This window comes from Sarcophilus harrisii, chromosome 6 (assembly GCF_902635505.1).
Source record: "Sarcophilus harrisii chromosome 6, mSarHar1.11, whole genome shotgun sequence".
Classification (NCBI taxonomy): domain Eukaryota; kingdom Metazoa; phylum Chordata; class Mammalia; order Dasyuromorphia; family Dasyuridae; genus Sarcophilus; species Sarcophilus harrisii.
This window is the reverse complement of record NC_045431.1, coordinates 245,520,650-245,539,347: the sequence shown is the minus strand read 5'-3', so window position 1 is coordinate 245,539,347 and position 18,698 is coordinate 245,520,650. Positions and strand designations below refer to the sequence as shown.

The 18,698-nt window shown below is 39.1% G+C and overlaps 1 protein-coding gene across 1 annotated transcript in view; it reads left to right on the top strand.

Annotated features, from left to right (window-relative positions):
• Positions 1–18,698, top strand: part of LOC116420158 — a 32,551-nt gene extending 13,853 nt beyond the window's left edge. The window contains exon 1 of the mRNA XM_031944153.1: positions 1–18,698. This exon is cut by the window's left edge and continues 13,853 nt beyond it. Coding sequence (XP_031800013.1) covers positions 1–18,493 — 18,493 coding nt within the window. The 3' untranslated portion in view covers positions 18,494–18,698.

Sequence of the window (18,698 nt, the reverse complement as noted above, 5' to 3'; positions counted from 1 at the left end):
TGCCATTAGGTTTCAGACAAGTTCTTTAAGAGAATCATTAGAAGTACCTCTTCCTTTTCCAGAGAAAGACGATATGCTATCTGCAACTCCAAGTACACCAGGAGAATACAAGGAGACATGGTCTTCTTCTAACTTAATTTCAACAAGTAAAACTGTACAATTTCCTTCTTACTCAGATACAATGATTTTATCTGTTGAAAGCTCACCAAGAGAATCCATACAAGAACAAGCTTTTTCTGACTCAAAATCACTGCAAGAATCTTTGGAATATGCTATTAGCTCTGAACAAAGTTCATCAGCAGAATCATTAGCAGGATCTCTTCCTTTTGCAGAGGATGAAAATGTCATATCCACAATCCCAAGTTCACCAAGAGAATCCAAAGAACAATTGCTGCCTTCTAGTTTTATGTCAACAAATAAGACTAGACAATTTCCTCTTTATTCAGGCTCAGGGGTTTTGTCTCTTGAAAACCCACAGAAAGAATCTACACAAGAGCCAGCCTTTTCTGACTCAAAATCATTGCAAGAATCTTTGAAATATTTCATTACCTCTGAGCCAAGTTCATTAAGAGAATCATTGGGACTGCCTATCCCATTTTCAGAGAATGACGGTGTCCTATCTTCAGCTCCAAGTCTTCCAAGAGAACTCAAACAGGCACTGGCTTCTATTAGTGTTAAGTCAACAAGTAAAGTTTCCAAAGAAGCATTGACACTTCCTAGTTTTATGTCAACAAGTAAGGCTATACAATTTCCTTCTTTCTCAGGCACAAAAATTTTGTCTCTTGAAAGCACACAGAGAGAATCAATACAAGGCCCAGATTTCTCTGATTCAAACTCATTGCAAAAATCTTTGGAATATTCCATTGGCTCTCAGCCAAGGGCCTCCAGGGAATCACTGGTAGTACCTCTTCCCTTTACAGAGAATGAAATTCTTCTATCTGCCACTGCAGTTCCACAACAAGAATCCAAAGAGGCATTGTCTCCTCCTAGTTTTAAGTCAACAAGTAATACTAGACAATTTTCATCTTACTCAGGCACAGCAGTTTTGTCTCTTGAAAGCACACAAAGAGAAATCATACATGGACAAGATATCTCTGAATCAAAATCATTGCAAAAATCTTTAGAATATGCCATTAGGTCTGAACCAAGTTCATCAAAGGAGTCATTAGCAGTACCTCTTACTTTTGCAGAGAATGAAATTCTTTCTGCACCTGCAATGCCACAAAGAAAATCCAAAGAGCCATTGTTGTCGCCTAGTTTTAAATCAACAAATAAGACTAGACAATTTCCTTCTTCCTCGGGGGTTTTGTCTCTTAAAAGCTCACAGAGAGAATCCACACAAGGGCCAGCCCTCTCTGACTTAAAATCATTGCAAGAATCTTTGGAATATGCCATTACCTCTGGGTCACGTTCACCAGGAGAATCATTAGAAGCTCCTCTTCCTTTTGCAGGGAATGAAAATGTTCTATTTGCAACCTCAACTACACAAAGAGTATCCACATTGACAGAGAGTCCTTCTGGCTTTATATTCAGAAGTAAAGCTATACAATTTCCTTCTTACTCGGGCACAGTGGTTTTGTCTCCTGAAAGCTCACGCAGAGAATCCATACAAGGACCAGACTTCACTGACTCAAAATCATTGCAAGAATCTTTGAAATATTACTTTAGATCTTGGCCATCTTCATCAGAAGAATCATTGGCTGGACCTCTTCCATTTGCAGAAAATGAAAGTGTCCTACCTGACATTCAAAATTCACCAAGGATTTCCAAAGAAGCATTGATGCTCCCTAATTTTATGTCAACAAGTAAGGCTATACAATTTCCTTCTTACTCAAGCTCAACAGTTTTATCTCTTGAAAGCTCAAGGAGAGAATCAATACAAGGACTAGATTTTTCTGACTCAAAGTCATTGCAAGAATCTTTGGAATCTTTGGAACCAAGTTCATCAAGGGAATCATTACCAATACCTCTCCGTTTTACAGAGAATGAAATTTTCCTATCTGTACCTCTAACTCCACAAGAATCCGAAGAGCCATTGTCTTCTCCTAGTTTTGAGTCAACAGGTAAGACCAGACAATTTCCTTCTCACTCAAGCTCAGAGGTTTTGTCTCTGGAAAGCTCACAGAAAGAATACATACAAGAGCCAGATTTCACTGATTTAAAATCATTGCAAGAATCTGTGGAATATGTCATTAGTTCTGTACCAAGTACATCAGGAGAATCATTAGGAGGACCTCTTTCATTTGCAGAGAATAAAAATATATCTGACACCCAAAGTCCAACAAGAGTTTCCAAAGAAGCATTGACACTTCCTAGCTTTATGTCAACAAGTAAGGCTATACAATTTCCTTCTTTCTCAAACACAACAGTTTTATCTCTTGAAAGCTCAAGGAGAGAATCAATACAAGAATTACATTTCTCTGACTCAAAGTCATTGCAAGAATCTTTGGAACATGCATTTAGCTCTAAACCAAGTTCATCAAGGGAATCATTACCAATACCTCTTCCTTTTACAGAGAATGAAATTCTCCTATCTGCAACTCCAACTCCACAACAAGAATCTGAAGAGCCATTGTCTCCTTCTAGTTTTAAGTCAACAAGACAGACCAGACAATTTCCTTCTCACTCCAGCTCAAGGGTTTTGTCTCTTGAAAGCTCACAGAAAGAATACATACAAGAGCCAGATTTCAATGATTTAAAATCATTGCAAGAATCTTTGAAATATACCATTAGCTCTGTACCAAGTACATCAGGAGAATCATTAGGAGGACCTCTTTCATTTGCAGAAAATAAAAGTATATCTGAATCCCAAAGTCCAACAAGAGCTTCCAAAGGAGCATTGACACTTCCTAGTTTTATGTCAACAAATAAGGCTATACAATTTCCTTCTTTCTCAGGCACTATGGTTTTATCTCTTGAAAGCTCACGGAGAGAATCAATACAAGGCCCAGATTTCTCTGACTCAAAGTCATTGCAAGAATCTTTGGAATATGCCATTAGCTCTGGACCAAGTTCATCAAGGGAATCATTAGCAGTAACTCTTCCTTTTGCAGAGAATGAAATTCTTTTTGCAACTGCAATGCCACAAAGAGAATCCAAAGAGCCATTGTCTCCTCCTAGTTTTAAGTCAACAATTAAGACTAGACAATTTCTTTCTTACTCGGGCTCAAGGATTTTGGCTCTTGAAAGCTCCCAGAGAGAATCCACACAAGGGCCAGCCCTCTCTGACTTAAAATCATTGCAAGAATCTTTGGAATATGCCATTACCCCTGGGTTACATTCATCAGGAGAAGCATTAGAAGTTCCTTTTCCTTTTGCAGGGAATGAAAGTGTTCTATTTACAACCCCAACTCCACAAAGAGAATCCAAATTGACAGAGAGTCCTTCTGGCTTTATGTTCAGAAGTAAAGCTATACAATTTCCTTCTTACTCAGGCACAATGGTTTTGTCTCCTGAAAGCTCACGTAAAGAATCCATACAAGGACCAGATTTCACTGACTCAAAATCATTGCAAGAATCTTTGAAATATTACTTTAGATCTAGGCCATCTTCATCAGAAGAATCATTAGCTGGACCTCTTCCATTTGCAGAAAATGAAAGTGTCCTACCTGACATTCAAAGTCCACCAAGGGTTTCCAAAGAAGCATTGATGCCTCCTAATTTTATGTCAACAAGTAAAGCTACACAATTTCCTTCTTATTCAAGCACAACAGTTTTGTCTCTTGAAAGTTCACGAAGAGAATCAATACAAGGGCCAGATTTCTCGGACTCAAAGTCATTGCAAGAATCTTTGGAATATGCCATTAGCTCTGGACCAAGGGCCTCAAGAGAATCATTAACAATCATATCAGCCACTCTTAGTCCACCCAGTGGATCCAAATCAGCATTAGCTCCTTCTAACTTTATGTCAACAAGTAAAGCTACACAATTTCCTTCTCACTTGGACACAAGTGTTTTGTCTGTTACATACTCATTGGGAGAATCCATACAAGGGCCAGATCTCTCTGAATCAAAATCATTAGAAGAACCCAAAATCATTTCCATAGTATCTGGGCCAAGTTCAATAAAAGAATCTTTAGAAATACTACCTATTCTTTCCATTTCAACTTCCTCAAAAGAAGTTGTTGAAGGTCTTCCATCATCTGGCTTTCATTCTCCAGAAGAATTTGCAGGGAATGAGAATGATCAGTTTGTAACCTTAAGTTCACCAAGAGAATCTGAACAAGCTTCCCCTTCTAGATTTATGTCATCAAGTAAGGATATACAATTACATTCTTCCTCAGACATAAGGGTTATATCTGTAGAAAGTTCACAAAGAGAATCAATAGAAGCTCTGGATATCTCTAAATCAAAATCATTGCAGCAATCATTGGACTCTTCTATTACTTCTGGACCAAGTTCAACAAAAAAGTCCTCAGAAGTTCCTCCTTTTTCTACTTCAACTTCTCTAAAAGATGCTACTGGTCTTAAATCACCTGGCTTGCATTCTATAGATGAGTATGTAGAGGAGAGTGGCCATTCTGCCATCCAAAGTTCAAAAATAGAATCCAAACAAGCTTTCTCACCTACAAGAAAAATGTCACTGAACAAGGATATACAGTATTTTTCTTTCACAATCACACAAGTTTCTTCTATAGAGAATTTGCAGCAAAAGTCCAAACAAGGTCAAGATGTGCCTGACTCAAAATTACTGGAAGAACCTTTGGACATTATCCATATCTCTGTGCCACATTCAACAAAAGAATCCTTAGAAAATTCTTTTTTTCCCAATTCACCTTCAGCCTCAGAAAATCTCCTACCATCTATCTTTAAGTCTTCAAATGAAATTACAAGGGGAAAAAGTGTCCAATCTGAAACCATATCTTCACCAAAAGAATCCAAAGCATTTTCCTTTCGATCCAGCTTTAAATCACTGACTAAAGCTGTACCCTTTCCTTCTTTCTCCACCCAGAAAAGTTCAATGCCTGACACCTCAAAGAAAGAGTGCCTCCATGGTCATTTGTGTGATTCACAATCAGTGTGGGAATCTTTGGACTTTTCTAGTATTTCTGGATCAGATTCAACAAAAGAACCATGGGGAGCTCCTCGTCATTCAAGCTCATATTCTCCAAAAACCGTGGGAACTCTTCCCTCACCTAGCCTGAAGTCTTCAACAGAAATTACAAAGAAACCGAGTGTCCAGTCTGACACTTCACCAAAAGAATCCAAAACATTTTCTTTTCGTTCCAGCCTTAAATCACTGACTAAAGGTATGCCATTTTCTTCTTTCTCTACCCAGAAAGATTCAATACCTGAAAGTTCAAGGAAAGAGTGCCTCCCTGGTCATGTGTGTGACTCATCAGTGTGGGGATCTTTGGACTTTTCTGCCATTTCTGGACCAAGTTCACAGAGAGAATCTACAAAAGCTCCTCCTCGTTCCCCTTCAACTACTTTGAAAACAGTTATGGAAGACCTTCCATCATCTCACCTGAGATCTTCAATAGAAATTACCCAAAAAAAGAGTGTCCAGTCTAACATTTTAACTTCACCAAAAGAATCCAAAGAACTTTCCCCTCTTTCTAGCTTCATATCACCAAGTAAAACTGCAAAACTTACTTCTTTCTTGGACAAAATATTTTTGTCTATGGAAAGTTCACCAAGCGAATCCACACAAGGCCTAAATGTGTCTGATTCAAAACCATTGCAAAAACCTTTGGATTCTTCCATTACCTCTGAGCCAACATCAAGAGAATTATTGGAAGTTCCTCTTCTTTCAGGTACAATTTCTTCGCAAGGATCTGTGGAAAATGTTCCACTATCAAATCTTAGATCTCCACTAGAGAAAAAACAAGTGGCACATGACACCCCAAGTTTTCAGAGAGAACCAAAACAAACATTAATTCCTTCCCAACCCATGTTATTGAATAATACTAAACAATATCCTTCCTCAGTCATAGGGGTTTCGTCTGTGGAAAGCTCACAGAAAGAATCCATACAAGGTCCTGATTTTTCTAAGTCAAAATCATTACAGGAATCAATGGACTTTTCCACTATCACAGGGTCAAATATAACAAGAGAATCCTTAAAAGTTTCTCCAATTTCCACTTCAACATCTTCAAAACATGTTGAAGAAAATCTTCCATCAACTACACTGAGTTCTTCAAAAGATGTTAAAGATCTATCATCTACATTGAGACCTCCAATAGAAATTATAGAGGAAAAAAGTGTCCAGTCTGACATCCCAATTTCACCAAAAGAATCCAAACAAGGTTCCCTTCCTTCTAACCTTACTTTACCGGATAAATCTATACAACAACTAGCTTTTTTAGGCACACAGGATTTGTCTGGGGAAAGCTCATGGAGAGAATCCACAGAGGGTCCAGATGTGGCTGACTCTGAGTCATTGCAAGAATCTTTACACATTTCTATTATCTCTGAGTCAAGTTCAGCAAGCCAATACCTAGAAGTTATTCCTCTTTCCTCCCCACCTTCTGTTCAAAGAACTAAAGAAGGCTTTCCATCATCTATCTTGAGATCACCAGAAAAAATCACAGAAGAATTTGCAGAGGAGGAGAAGATCCAGTTAGCTATCCCAAGTACACAGACAGCATCCGAACAGGCTCCATCTAGAAAAATGTCACTAAGCAAAGCTACACAATATCCTTCTTTCACAAGTTTACATTCTGTAGAAAGCTCATGGGAAGAGTCCATACAGGATCCAGATGTTTCTGCATCAAAATCACTGCAGGAATCCTTGGACTTTTCTGTTATCTGTAGTCCACGTTCAACACAAGAATCCTTGGAACTGCTGCCTCTTTCCCCTGCAGCTTCTTCACAAGGCGCTGCAAAAGGTCTTCAGTCTTTAGCCATGGGATCTCCAGAAGAAATCACCGGTAGAGAGAGTGTCCAAAGTGACACCCCACCAAGACAAGACAAACAAGCTCCCCCTCCTCATAGCTATACTTCACAAAGTGAAGGAGTACCATTTCCTTTTTTTTCAAGCCAAAAAGTCTTACCTCTAGAAAGCTTCCAGACAGCATCTATACAACCCACAGATAACTATGAATCAAAATTAACAGGAGAATCTATGGGCAGTACCATTTTGGGCAAGGAAGGTTCAACAGGAGAATTTTTACAAGTCCCTCTTCTTTCCATTTCACCTTCTACAAAAGAACCTGAGGAAGGTGATCAGTTATGGTCTGCAGAAGAAGATGTAGAGCCCGAAAATGTTCAGTCTGTCATCCAAAGTTCACTGGCAACATCCAAACAAGCTTCCCCTCCTTCCAGAAAAATGTCACTAAGCAAAGCTACACAATATCCTTCTTTCTCAGACACAAGTATACATTCTGTGGAAAGCTCATGGGAAGAATCCATACAAGGTCCAGATGTCTCTGCAGCAAAATCACTGCAGGAATCCTTGGATTTTTCTGTTATCTGTAGTCCATGTTCAACACAAGAATCCTTGGCACTGCTGCCTCTTTCCCCTGCAACTTCTTCACAAGGAGCTGCAAAAGGTCTTCAGTCCTCAGCCATGGGATCTCCAGAAAAAATCACAGGTGGAGAGAGTGTCCAGAGTGATACCCCAACTTCACCAAGACAAGACAAACAAGCTCCCCCTCCTCACAGCTATACTTCACAAAGTGAAGGCATACCATTTCCTTCTTTTTCAAGCCAAAAAGTCTTATCTCTAGAAAGCTTCCAGACAGCATCTATACAACCCACAGATAACTATGAATCAAAATTAACAGGAGACTCTATGGGCAGTACCATTTTGGGCAAGGAAGGTTCAACAGGAGAATTCTTACAAGTCCCTCTTCCTTCCATTTCACCTTCTACAAAAGAACCTGAGGAAGGTGAGCAGTTAAGGTCTGCAGAAGAAGATGTAGAGCCCGAAAATGTTCAGTCTGTCATCCAAAGTTCACTGGCAACATCCAAAAAAGCTTCCCCTCCTTCCAGAAAAATGTCACTAAGCAAAGCTACACAATATCCTTCTTTCTCAGACACAAGTATACATTCTGTGGAAAGCTCATGGGAAGAATCCATACAAGGTCCAGATGTCTCTGCAGCAAAATCACTGCAGGAATCCTTGGATTTTTCTGTTATCTGTAGTCCATGTTCAACACAAGAATCCTTGGCACTGCTGCCTCTTTCCCCTGCAACTTCTTCACAAGGAGCTGCAAAAGGTCTTCAGTCCTCAGCCATGGGATCTCCAGAAGAAATCACAGGTAGAGAGAGTATCCAGAGTGACACCCCAACTTCACCAAGACAAGACAAACAAGCTCCCTCTCCTCATAGCTATCCTTTACAAAGTGAAGGCGTACCATTTCCTTCTTTTTCAAGCCAAAAAGTCTTATCTCTAGAAAGCTTCCAGACAGCATCTATACAACCCACAGATAACTATGAATCAAAATTAACAGGAGAATCTATGGGCAGTACCATTTTGGGCAAGGAAGGTTCAACAGGAGAATTTTTACAAGTCCCTCTTCTTTCCATTTCACCTTCTACAAAAGAACCTGAGGAAGGTGATCAGTTAAGGTCTGCAGAAGAAGATGTAGAGCCCGAAAATGTTCAGTCTGTCATCCAAAGTTCACCGGCAACATCCAAACAAGCTTCCCCTCCTTCCAGAAAAATGTCACTAAGCAAAGCTACACAATATCCTTCTTTCTCAGATACAAGTATACATTCTGTGGAAAGCTCATGGGAAGAATCCATACAAGGTCCAGATGTCTCTGCAGCAAAATCACTGCAGGAATCCTTGGACTTTTCTGTTATTTGTAGTCCACGTTCAACACAAGAATCCTTGGCACTGCTGCCTCTTTCCCCTGCAACTTCTTCACAAGGAGCTGCAAAAGGTCTTCAGTCCACAGCCATGGAATCTCCAGAAGAAATCACAGGTGGAGAGATTGACACCCCAGGTTCACTAAGACAATCCAAACCAGTTCCCCCCCCTCATAGCTATACTTCACAAAGTGAAGGCGTACCATTTCCTTCTTTTTCAAACCAAAAACCCTTGTCTCGGGAAAGCTACCAGAAAGGATCTTTACAAGGACCACATTTCTCTGTATCAAAATCCTTGATAGAATCTTTGGACTTTTCTATTACCTCTAGGCCAAGCCCAACAAAGGAATTCTTTGAATTTCCTCTTCTTTCCCCTTCGATTTCTTCAAAAGAGATTGCTGAAGGTCTTCCATCACTTGGATTAAAGTGTCCAGAAGAAATTAGACAAACTGATAGTATCCAGTCCTCTCCCCCAAGTTCAACAATGGACTCCAGTCAAGCTTCCCTTCCTTCTAGCTTTCTGTCACTGAGTAAAGCTGTACAATTTCCTTCTTTCTCAAACCACATGATATTGTCTATCACGAGCTCAAGGAGAGAGTCTATACATGGTCCCGATTTTTCTGAATCATTTTCATTGCAAGAGTCCTTGGATTTATCCATTGTTTGTGATTCTATCTCAAGAGAATCCTTAGAAGTTCCACTGCCTTCAATTTTCTCAAAAGAAACCACAGAAAGCCCTCCATCATCTAGCTTAAGGTCTCCAGCAGGATTGGCAGAAAGTGAAAGTTTCCTGTCTGCCACATCTAATTTGTCAATAGAATCCAAACAAGCTTACATTCCTGGTAGCCTTATTTCACTAAATAAAGCTGTACAATTTCCTTCTTTATCAAACTCACGTATTTCATCTCTGACAATGACAAACTCATGGACAGAGTCAATAGAAGCTCTGAATTTCTCTGAATCAAATTTACTGCAAGAACCCTTGGAATACTCTGTTATCTCTGGGCCAAGTTCCACCACAGAATCCTTAGAAGTGCCTCTTCTTTCCTCTTCATTTTCTTCAAAAGGAGCTACAGAAGGTCTTCAGTCATCTGGCTTCAGTTCTTCTGCACAAATACTAGAGAAGGACAGTGTCCAATATGGTATCCTAAACTCATCAAGAGAATCCAAACAAATTTCTTCTCCTTCAAGACTTAAGTCATTAAATAAAGCTACACAATTTCCTTCTTTTTCAAGTCCAACAATTTTGTCTATTGAAAGTTCACAAAGAGAGTCTATATATGGTCCTGATTTTTCTGAATCAACTTCATTGAGAGAAACTTTGGAATTTTCCATTTTTTCTATGCCAAGTTCAATACAAGAACATTTAGATGTCCCTCTCTTTCCCACTTCAAATTCTTCAAAAGGATCTCAAGAAGGTTATTCGTTATCTTGTTTAAGAACAGTAGAATTGGGAAAGAATGAATCTAACCAGTCTACCATCCCATGTTCACCAACTGAATCTAAAAAAACTTTCTCTACTCTTAGTGTTTTGTCGCTGAATAAGGCTGTACAGTTTCCTTCATTCTCAAACCTACAAGTCTTATCTGTGGCAAGTTCATGGAAAAAATCGATACAAGGTCGAGATTCCATTAGAAAAAAATTATTACAAGAATCTTTGGATTTACCTATTATTCCTGGGCCAAGTTTAATAGAAGAATCCTTAGAAATTCCTTTTCTCTCCCCTTCAACTTCATCAAAACTATATGAAGAAAATGAGGCTCATAAAGAAAAGCCTCCATCATTTGACTTAAGATGTCCAGGGGAATTATTAAAGAATGTTATGGTGCATTCCTCTACTCCAGGTTCACAAAAAGAAACTAGACGACCACCTCCATCCAGCCTGACATCACTGAATAAAGCTATACAATTCCCTTCTTTATCAAGCATGAAGGTTTTGTCTGTGGCAAGGACACAAAGAGAATCTTCTTTAACTTCATCAAAACCATCTAAAGAAAAGTCTCCATCATCTGACTTAAGATGTCCAGGGAAATTATTGAAGAATGATATGGTGCATTCTTCTACTCCAGATTCACAGAAAGAAACCAGACTACCTTTTCCATCCAACTTGACATCACTGAATAAAGCTATACAATTCCCTTCTTTATCAAGCATAAATGTTTTGTCTTTGGCAAGGACACAAATGAAGTCTTATAAAAGCTTAAATTTCTCTAGAAAAACTTCACTGCAAGAATCTTTGGACTTCTCCATTACTTCTGGGTCAAATTCCATGAAGGAATCAGTGGAAATGCCCCTTCTTTCACTATCAACTTCTTCAAAAGGATCTGAAGAAAGTTTTCGATCATCTGGTGGCTTATGGTTTCCAGTAGAACTGGCAGAGAATGAGAATGGTCAGTCTACCACTTCCAGTTCACCTAGAGAGTCCAAAAAGGATTTGCCTACCTCTCTTTTATCACTCAACAAATCCTTGCAATTTCCTTCTTTTTCAATTACTAGGGTTTTATCACAGACAAGCTCACACAAAGAGTCCATACAAGGTCTGGATTTCTCTGAATCAAATTCATTACAAGGATCTTTTGGCTTTTCTGTTATCTCTGGGCAAAAATCTACAACTCAATCCTTAGAAATCCTTCCTCTTTTCACTTCAATTTCTTCAAAAGGAACTACTAAAAATCTTCCATCATCTAGTTTAAAGTCTCCAGTAAAATTGGCAGAAAATGAGAGTGCTCAGTCTGTCATTCCAAGTTCATCAAGGGAATCCAAAAGAGCTTCCTCTCCTAGTCTAATATCACGAAGAAAAGCTATACAATTTCCTTCTTTAGCTGGCTCAAGTCTTTTGTCTGTGGCAAGTTCACGTAGAGAGTCAAGTCAAGGTCAAGATTTCCCTGTCCCAAACTCAATGCAAGAATCCTTTGATTTTTCCATTATCTCTAGGCAAACTTTAACAAAAGAATCCTTAGAAGTTCCTCTTCTTTCTATATTAACTTCTTCCAAAGGAACCATGGAAAGTTTTCAGTCATCTGGCTTACGTTCTCTAGTAGAATTTGTAGAAAATGACAGTACTCAGCCAGCCAGTTCCACTTCATCAAAAGAATCAGCAGCACGACCTTCACCTGCTGTTAGTCCTAGATTATTAAGTAAAACTTTTACATATTCCTACAACTATGGACCAAGCATATCCCAACATTCCATGGAAGTTCCTGATTTTTCTGTACCAACTTCACATAAAGAATCACTACAGACTCCTACTTTCTCTGGCCCAAATTCAATAAAGGAATCCTTTCAATTTCCTACTGTTTCTGAATCAAGATCAAGAAGAGAATCCTTAGTAGTTCCTTCTCTCTATACCTCTGGTTCTTCAAAAATATCTACACATGTTCCTAATTCTTCTGGCCTAACGTCAGCAACAGAATATGTAGAGAGCGAATATGCTCATTCTGCCAGTCCAAGCTCACCAAGAGAATCTGAACAACCTTCTCCAATTGCCAGCCCCAGATTACTGAAAAAGTCCATGCCATCTCTTTTCTCAGAACTAGGTATTCTAAAACAATCAGTAGATGGTCCCTCTTCTTCTGTGTCAAGCCCACAGAGAGAATCCATACAAGGCCCAGATTTTTCTGGAACAAATTCATTGAGAGAATCTTTGAACTTTTCTATTCTCTCACAGCCAAGTGTGATAAAAAAATCCCTAAAAGTTCCTTTTCTTTCTACTTCAACTTCTTCTACAGTACCTGGTCTTCTATCATCTGACTTACATTCTCCACTAGGATTGGCAGAGAATGAACACACTCATTCTGCTAGTCCATTTTCAGCCAGATATTCCAAACTAGGCTCTCCTCCATCCAGCCTTATGTCACTGAAAGAAGCTATACAAATACCTTCATTCTCAGGCCAAAGGATTTTGTCTGTGCCAACTTCAAGGAGAGAGTCCATACAAGGTCTGGATTTCTCTGACCCAAATTCATTGCTAGAAACTTTTGTCTTTCCTATTAACTCCAGGTCAAGTTCGCCAACAGAATCTTTACAAGTTTCTTTTCTTTCCACATTACCTTCTAAAGGGACTATGGAAGATTTTCAATCATCTGATTTACAGTCTCCAGCAGAATTTGTAGAAAATGATGGTACTCGGTCAGCCAGCCCCACTTCACCAAAAGAATCAACAGCACAACCTTCACCTACTGCTAGTCCTAGATTACTAAGTAAGACTTTTATATATCCATATTGTTATGGAGCAAGCATATCCCAAAATTCCATGGAAGTTCCTGATTTTTCTGTGCCAACTTCACATAAAGAATCACTACAGACTTCTTTCTCTGGCCCAAATTCAATAAGGGAATCCTTTCAATTTCCTATTATCTCTGAGTCAAGATCAACAAAAGAATCCTTAGTAGTTCCTTCTCTCTATACCTCCAGTTCTTCAAGAATATCTACACATGTTTCTTTTACTTCTGGCCCAAAGTCACCCACAGAATATATAGAGAATGAATATGCTCATTCTGCCAGTCCAAGCTCACCAAGGGAATCTGCACAACCCTCTCCTATTGCCAGTACTAGATTATTTAAAAAGTCCACGCAATCTCTTTTCTCAGAACTAGATGCTCTAAAACAATCATCAGATGATCCCTCTTCTGTGTCACGAAGGGAATCAATACAAAGTCATGCTTTTTCTTTCACAAGTTCTCTGAAAGAATCCTTTGAATTTCCCATTATCTCCAGGCTAAGTTCAACTAGCGATTCTTTAGAAGTTCCACCCCTTTCCACTCCAAGTCTATTGAAAGGGACTACAGACTTTCCTCCTTCCTTTGGTTTGAGGTCCTCAGCAGAATATTCAGAAAGTGAGATTATCCAGGCTTCTAGCCCAAATTCACCAAGAGATTCTGGACAATCATCTCCTGCCACCAGCCCTAGATTATTGAAAACATCTGTAGCATTTCCTGTTCTCCCAGAATCAATTGTATCAAAACAATCCATAGAAGGTGGTTCTTCTTTTATTTCAAGTTCATACACCAAAGCCTTTGAATTTCCTATTTTTTCTGGATCAAGTTCAAGAGAATCTGTAAATATCCCTCCTCTTTTCATTTCAAATTTATCCAAAGGAGCAACAGAAGTTGTTCCTTCCTCTGGCATAAGTACATCAATAGAATTCAAAGAAAGTGAAATTGCCTGTTATACCAGCCCATGTTCACCAAAAGAATCTGTACAACCTCCTGCTGCCAACCTTGGATTACCAAGTAAATCATCAGTTCCTTTCTTAGAATCAGGTATATTGAAACAATCCATGGAAGGTCTTCCTTCTTCTCTGGCAAGTTCTTGGAGGGAATCCATACAAGGCCCTACTTCATCTTCCCCAAATTCACTGAAAGAATCCATAGATGTTTTCCCTGCTTCCACTTTGAATTCAAGAGAATTTACAGGAGTTCTTCCTTTCTCTGTTGTTAAGTCATCAATAGAATTTGAAGAGACTGAGACAGTATATTCTTCAAGTTTCCCAAGAGAATCTGCAGAATTTTCTCCTACTATCAGTCCTACATTATCAAATAAATCATTACCACTTCCTCCTTTTTCAGGAACAGATATACCAAAACAATCCATGGAAGTATCGTCTTCCATCTCAGGTTCAAGAAGAGAATCTATACAAGGACCTGCTTTCTTTGTCCCAACCTCATTGAGTGAATCATTTGATTTTCTAATTATCTCTGGACCAAATTCTGTAAGAGAATCATTGGATATACCCCTTCTTTCCACTTCAATTTCCTGGAAAGACTCTGTAAACAGTCTGTCTTCTTCTGGTGTAAGGTCACCGATAGAATATTCAGAGAGTGAGACTGCTCATTCTCCAAAGTCCAGTACACCAAAAGAGTCTATACAGGTTTCCCCCACCATTAGCCCAAATGTAGTGAGAAAATCAATTCAATCTCCTTCATTATCAGGGCTAAATTCACTAAGAGAATCTTCACAAGTTTCTCTTAACTCTAATCCCAGATTAAGCAAACCCTTGCATTTTTCTTCTTTCTCTGGATCAAGTGTGTCAAAACAATCTGCAGAAGTGCCTGCTTCTATTTTGGGTTCAACAAGAGAATCAATACAAGCTTCTGCTTTCTCTATCCCAAATTCACTGAGAGAATCCTTTGAATTTTCCTATTTTTCTGGACCAAATTCAATAAGAGAACCTTCAGGGGCTCAACCTCTTTCCACTTCAAGTTCACTGAGAAGATCTACAAATATTAATTCATCAACTGTCTTGAAGCCTCCAATAGAATATTCTGAGAGTGAAAATACCCATTCTACTAGCCCAAGTTTGCCAAAAGAATTCAAACAAACTTTCCTTAACACTAGCCCCATATTATTGAATAAAACCTTTCAAATTAATTCTTTCCCAGAATCAAATTCATCAAAACAATCCACAAAAGTACCTCCTGCTTCCATGCCAAGTTCACAGAGACAATCAATACAAGGTCCTGATTTCTCCATTCCAACTTTACAGCAAGAATCCTTTGACTTTCCTGTTTCCTCTGGGCCAAGTTCAATAAGAGAATCCTTAGAAGTTTCTCCTCTTTCTACTTCAAGATCTTCAAAAGACTCTAAACACATTCTTTCTTCATCAGGTTTAAGGTCGCCAGTAGAATATACAGATAGTGAAAGTCTTCATTCTGCCAGCTCAAGATCACCAAAAGAATCCAAAAAACCTTTTCCTCCCTCCAGTCCAAATTTAATTGGCAAATACCCACAAGTTCTTCCTTTTTCAGAGTCAAATGTGGCAAAAAAATCCATAGAAATTTCTGATTTCTCTGTTTCAAATTCACAGAGGGAATCCATACAAGATCCAGCTTTCTTTGACTCAAACTCTTTGAGAAAATCCTTTGATTTTCCCATTTTCTCTGAGGCAACTTCAATAAGACAGTTTTTAGATGTTCCCCTTCTTTCATCTAGCTTGAGATCCCCAATTGACTATGTAGAGGGTGAAAGAGCCCATTCTCCTAGCCCAGGAAGAGAATATATACAACCTTCCCACCTTTCAAGCCAAAATTTAGGGAGCAGATCTATGCAATTTCCTTCCTCCTCAAGTCCAAATGTATCAAAACAATCAATGGAAGCTCATGTTTCCCCGATGTTAAGATCACAAAAAGAATCTATACAAGAGACAACTTCATCAGCCCCAAATTCACTGAGAGAATATTCTGAATTTTCCATTTTCTCAGGGATGGGTGCAAGAGAATTTTTAGTAGTTCCTCCTCCCTACTCTATATCGAATTCACCAAAAGAATCTTTACCAGTTATTCCAATTTCTGACTTGACATCAGTGAAAGAACCTGAAGATGACAACATTTCTGCTGCAGTCAGCCAGCATTCAGTGAGTGATTTCATGGGGAAACTAGCATTTGTGGGCTCAAGTTTCAGGACAGAATTCATGCAAGTTCATCCTCCCTTGATTCCTAGTCATCCACAAGAATTCTCTGAAGGTCTTCATCTTCCCAGTATAGGTTCAAAGAGAGAATTCATTCAAGTTCTTCCTACTTTTAGCCAAAGTTCACAAAAAGAGTACATGGATCACTTTCAATCTAGCAGCTTCCAGAGAGAATCCATTCAAATGTCTTATTCTTTGAGGCCAAGTTCTCCAAAAGAGTCAATAGAGATCTCTCCCACCACTGTCAGCTCCCAAAGAGAAATTATTCAAGTTTCTGATATGTCCATCCCAAGTTCACAGAGAGAATTCATAAATCTCCCTTCCTTCAGCATCAATTCCCAGAGAGAACTGATTCAAGTCCTTGTTTCTAGGACCCCAAGTTTGCTGAGAGGTTCTCTAGCTCTATCTAGCAAAACCAGTTCCCAGGGAGAATCAATCAAATTTCCTGATTCTTCAATTCAGAGTTCACTGAGAAAATCCATGGAACAACTTCACTCTAACATCAGCTTCCAGAGAGAACCCATTCAACTTCCTGTTTCTTCTAGCCTAAGTTCACAAAAAGAGTCACTAAATGTTGCTCTATCCACTTTCAGCTCACAGAGAAAACTGATTCATGTTCTTTTTAAAACACCAAGTTCACTGAGAGTATCTCTAAATCTTCCTCCTTCCAGCATCAGTTCTCAGAGTGAACTCATTCAAATTCCTCTCTCTTATAGCCAAAGTTCACTAAGAGACTCTATGGCTCTCCTTCCCATCAACCCCCACAGAGAACTGATTCAAATTCCTGTTTCTTATAGTCCAAATTCACAGAGAGAATATTTGAGAGTTCTGCTTTCCAGATTCAGTTTCCAGAGAGAATCAGTTCAAGTTCCAGTGTCTAATAGTTTAATAAGTTCATTGACAAAATCAATGGGTCTCCCTTCCTCTGGTATCAGTTTCCAGAAACAATCCATTCAAATTACTGATCCTTCTAGCAAAACTTCACAGAAAGCGTCCATAGATCTCTCTCCCTCCAGGATCAGCTTCCAGATAGAGTCCATTCAAGTTCCTGTTGCTTACAGAGAAAGTTCACAGAGAGAGTCCAAGGATCATCCTCCTTCCATCATCAGCTCACAAAGGGAATCCAGTCAAGTTTCTGATTCTTTCACATCAATTTCATGGAGAGAGTCCCTGGATCTTCCTCACTCCAGCTTCAGCTCCCAGAAGGAATTCACTCAAATTACTGATTTTTCCAAACAAACTTCACAGAGAGAGAGCCCTCCCTCCCTTCCTCCCTCCAGTAGTAGCTCTCAGAAAGAATCCTTTCATTGTTCTGATTCTTCCAACCCAAGTTCACAGATAGATTTTACTGCTCACACTCCTCCTAGCATCAAGTCCCAGAAAGAATCCACTCAAGTTCTTGTTTCTTATAACAAAAGTTCACAGAGACTGTCCAAGAATGATTCTTCCTCCAAGAGCTCACAGGGAGAATCCTTTGAAGTTACTGATTATTCCAGTGCAAGTTCACAGAGAGAGGCCATGAGTTTCCCTCCCTCCAGCAGCAGCTCCCCAAAAGAATCTATTCAAATTTCTGCTGCTTACAGCCCAAGTTCACAAAAGGAGTTAATAGAAGTTCTCCTGTCCTCTAGCCCAATCTCCCAAAGAGAATTTATGGAAGTTTCTACTTCCTTTGGTCTTAGTCCCTCAACAGAATTCATGCAAAGTCCCCTTTCCTCTGCCCGAAGTTCACTAAAAGATTTCATAGATGTTATTTCTTTATCTGGTCCAGATTCATCAGAAGAATTTGTGGGCACTCCTCTTTCCCCTGGCCAAAGTTACATGCAAAATTTCATTGATAATCTTCCTTTATCAGGCCCAGTATCATCGGAAGAATTCATGGATGTTCTTGCTTCACCTTCCCCAAGAACAACAAAGGAATTCATAGAAATTCTTCCTTTCTCAAAGGTTTTGCCAAATGAATCCATACGGGATTCTCTTTCCTCTGAAGAATTAGTACAATTTCCTGCTTCTTCTAGAGAACATTCACTAAAAGAATACTTTGACATCCTCCCTTTTCGAGGACCAAGTCCACCAAGAGAATCTAAACAAACCCATGTTCGAACTTCGTTTTTCTCAAATGATGATGTGGATGAGTTCTTTGACATTCAAGTCCCCTCTTGCTCCTCACATCACTGGAGAGAACCCATGCAAGTGCCCTTTTCCCCTTGTCCAAGTTCAGTGGATAAATCTATAAAGTCATCCTCAGCCAAAAGAAAAGAAAAACGTGTCAAAAAACCAGTCAAACGTACAAAGTCTTCCAAAGAGGAAAAAGAACCCATGCAGATCCCATAATGTTAATGGAAAAAACCTCACTGTTGTCAAGTCTTCCTGTCCCCACCCCCATCCACTCACACCAATTCATTCAAGTCCACTAAGCCATATAGTATATGTAGTATCATTACTATACTAGGCCTCTAAGACTTGAATAAAGTGTAAAACAAGAACTTTGGTCCTCATTAAAATCAAAACTAAAACTTAGCAAATTCTAATTGTTATT